This window comes from Gekko japonicus, unplaced genomic scaffold (genome assembly GCF_001447785.1).
Source record: "Gekko japonicus isolate JY-2015 unplaced genomic scaffold, Gekko_japonicus_V1.1 scaffold1501, whole genome shotgun sequence".
Lineage (NCBI taxonomy): Eukaryota > Metazoa > Chordata > Lepidosauria > Squamata > Gekkonidae > Gekko > Gekko japonicus.
This window is the reverse complement of record NW_015164716.1, coordinates 176,107-179,871: the sequence shown is the minus strand read 5'-3', so window position 1 is coordinate 179,871 and position 3,765 is coordinate 176,107. Positions and strand designations below refer to the sequence as shown.

At 49.3% G+C, this 3,765-nt stretch overlaps 1 protein-coding gene across 1 annotated transcript in view; it reads left to right on the top strand.

The window, feature by feature from the left end:
• MYO10 (myosin X) overlaps positions 1–3,765 on the top strand; it is a 179,969-nt gene that overhangs the window by 83,702 nt on the left and 92,502 nt on the right. The window contains 4 exon segments of the mRNA XM_015409567.1: positions 118–202; positions 1,272–1,375; positions 3,126–3,255; positions 3,679–3,761. Of these exon segments, the coding sequence (XP_015265053.1) occupies positions 118–202; positions 1,272–1,375; positions 3,126–3,255; positions 3,679–3,761 (402 nt within the window).

Sequence of the window (3,765 nt, the reverse complement as noted above, 5' to 3'; positions counted from 1 at the left end):
TAAAAGGTACATCAATATTCAGTTTCCTTCAATTTATATATAAAAAAAATAAAAGTAAAACCTTGCTGAGAATTTCACGTATGTTGACCTGTTCTCTGCGTCTCTTTTCTCTTTCAGAATCGAGTAGTGAGGCAAAATCCAGGAGAGAGAAATTATCACATATTCTATGCCCTGCTGGCAGGGCTTGTGGGAGAAAATAGAGGTGAGGGGGGGGCAGCCTTCTACTTAAATTTGGCTGAGCCCAGCCAGGTATCCTGTGATCTCACTGGGTTCTGTTGTGTTTGTAGTCATGATAAAGTTTGTACCTCACAGAGCCAGGGACTAAATTTACCTTGCTCTCCGTACTGTTACGAAAGGCTGTTGCAGGAGACATTCTTCAACTCCCCTTCATCTTTTTACCACCTGAATATTTCACTTTCATTTACTTTTTTGTGCCTCTTCTTCAGTTTCTGTTCTACCTGGTTATTCAGTCTTATAGAGATCACGTCTCCCCTATTTTAAAATAATAATAATAATAAGGTTACTCACTAATGATAGCAATGCAAGTGTGAGTGTGTAGGCATCTGCTGACACATTTGGCCTTTTCCCCTCCCTTGATCTTCTGCAACCCCAGAACCCATTAATCATGCAGCAACTCTGTGGTGGTGTCAAAGGAAGCTGGGCTGGAAATGGGGAGAGTTGATATGGGGGTGGTTATACTGATTCCGGCATGCATTCGAGGGCTGTTCTAATAAAGTATTTGCAAGTCACCTCCAAGAAAGACCGCGGGGGAAAGCTTTTGAGTGGCTGCTGAAAAGACAGCACTTGCCTGCCTTTGGAATTTTGCGCAGTCGAAACCAGAGAATCTTGCGAAGAACCCTGAAAGAGTTTTCACGCTTAGGTTAGATTGAGTATGATTTTCCATTTCATCTTGTAGCAACTGCTTTTGCCCGCCAAAGTCATTTGTTCGGGCTCTTTAAGCGTTTAGGCAGCCGTGATGGCGTGCTGCATTCATACGTTGTTGAGTGGTGCATGGTCATGACCACAGAAATGTCTTCGGACAGCGCTGGCTCTTCGGCTTTGAAACGGAGATGAGCACCGCAACCCTAGAGTCGGATTTGACTGGCTTTCGAGCAAGGGAACCTTTACGGGTTTTTTTAAGGCCATCCAGGAGACCAGTGATTGCTCCAGTCTAGTGTAACAACTGGAACGGCTTGTGTGTGCGCCTCTCATAGGCAACTGAACTGTCCCCTTTTCCAGAATGGCCATGTGGTGTTTCTTCCTGTTTACAGATGCATTTTACCTGTCTGCACCGGAGCACTATCACTACCTGAACCAGTCTGGCTGCGTGGCGGACGAGACAATCAGTGACAAGGAATCATTCCAAGAAGTCATTGTGAGTCTGATGATGAGCCCATTTTCCATGACTGACAAGGCCTGCTTTCAGCATGGTGGCCGTTCTGTTGCTGTGTTTGCCTGCTGAAAAGCCCTGAGGCGGAGGCTCACTTCCCCAGCTGCACGTTTCTCAGTCTGAGGAAATGGATTCTGGCCCACAAAAGTTTATTTTTGTAATGTTCTTATTTACTTCACTCATCCTCCTCAACTCTTCTTCTCAGTGAGGACCCAAAGTGGCTTATAACATTTCTCCCTTCCTCCAGCTTATCCTTCCAACACCCCTGTGAGGTAGGTTAGGCTGACTGTGTACGAGTGGCACACGGTCACCTGGCAAGTTTCCACGGCACAGTGGAGGATTCAAATCCGGGTCTCCCGGATCCTCGTCCAGCACTGCATCTCACTGGGTCTCCACTGTTATCCCGTCATTTCTCCAAGGAGCTCAGGGTGGTATCCATCATTCCCCTTCTGCTTTACCCTCAGAATAACCCTGTGAGGTGGTCAGGCCACGTGAGAACAACTGGCTCAGAGTCACCCAGGGAAGGACCCACGGCAGAGGGGGCATTCTGCTGGAATGCGTCTTGTCAGTCCTTCAGGTGCTGCTGGACTCCTGAATTATTTTGTTTCTGTAGAGTAACGTGGTTTGCCGTCCGGAATTAAGGTCTTACAAACAGTCTTCTCTGGCCATAGCGAGACTGAGAACGGATTTATTGATTTATTGATTTATTTTATTGCAGGGAGGGCGGGGTATAAATTGTTTGGTGACACTTTCCCTGGACTTTACCGCTTTGTGGAACTGCTACCTCCATCCTCCCTTTCTCACAATACGAGAACTTCCGGGCACTCAGTTGAATTAATGAGCAGCAGGCTTAGAACTTCCTGTTCGCAGGAAGGGCGGGATATAAATAAAAATAATAAATAAATAGAACTTCTTCACCCAAAGAGTCATGAAAACGCAGAATTCACTGCTACAGGAAGTGGTCGTGGCTACAAGCACAGACAGCTTCAAGAGGGGATTGGATCAACATAGGGAGCAGAGGTCCATCTCTGGCCATTAGTCACAAGGTGTAGATGGAACTCTCTGTCTGGGGCAGTGATCCTCTGTCTTCTTGGTGCTTGGGGGGGGCACAGTGGGAGGGCTTCAGGAGTCCTGGCCCCGCTGGTGGACCTCCTTGATGGCACCTGGGTTTTGGCCACTGTGTGACACAGAGTGTAGGTTCGGATGGGCCATTGGCCTGATCCAACATTGGCTTCTCTTCTGTTCTCATGTCAGGGGCAGTGGTGCTCTGTATTCTTGGTGCTTGGGGGGCAAGAGCGGGAGGGCTTCTGGAGTCCTGGCCCCACTGGTGGACCTCCTGATGGCGCCTGGGTTTTGGCCTCTGTGTGTCACAGAGTGTGGGACTGGAGGGGCCACTGGCCTGACCCAACGTGGCTTCTCTTCTGTTCTCTCATGTCCTCTCTCCCAGCTCTTCCGTGACTCAGTGGCAGGGCCCAGGCAGGAGCTGTATCCTTGTCCTCTGCTGAGGAAGGCTTCCCTCTGTCCACAGGCTACATGTCATTGGGAGGCTGGCATGCGACTTGCTCCAGCCTCCTCACGTGGACCTGTCACACTTGCCAGTGCAGTGGGGGCCATTGCTGCAGTTCACTCATGGGTGTGTGCCTGAGGAGAGCTGGGCTGACACACAGGGCGAGAGAGCCAGAAGAAATAAGTTGCATTTCGCTGGCTCAAAAGCCCCTGGTGTGCTTTCTTCCAGACCGCAATGGAAGTGATGCAGTTTACCACAGAGGAGGTGCACGACGTTCTTAGGCTGCTTGCAGGCGTTTTGCACCTGGGCAACATTGAATTCATTACGGCTGGCGGAGCGCAGGTGTCCTTCAAAACAGGTGACAAAATGGCTGTTTTTGCACAGTGCTGCAATCTCTTCTGCTTCAAGACCCCGAATCTAGATTTTTGTAAATCTGTTGTTTGTTTGTTTAAGTAGCTATCCTGGGAACGATTCTGGCTCCAGTCGGTACGGGTGATGGCCAAGAGGAGCATAGATGGCTTTGCAAGGGAATTAGACCGATCCACGGGGGGGGGGGTGTCCTTCAGTGGCTGCTGGCCACGGTAACTGCAGGGAGCCTCCATGTTCAGAGGCCAGAAACCCAACTGAAAGGAAATGAATGTTGGTTAATGCCACTTTCTGCTTGTGCGGTTCTCTCTCATTTTATCTTTGCCCCGTAGAGACCTTCAGGTGATGGTGGTGAGCCCAAATGAATTTCTTTCTGTATCTCTTTTATTCTCCCTGTCCTTTCACTTGGTTCTAGCTCTGGGTAGGTCCTCAGAGTTACTTGGACTAGACTCAATGCAGCTCACAGACGCCCTGACACAGAGATCAATGATACTCAGGGGAG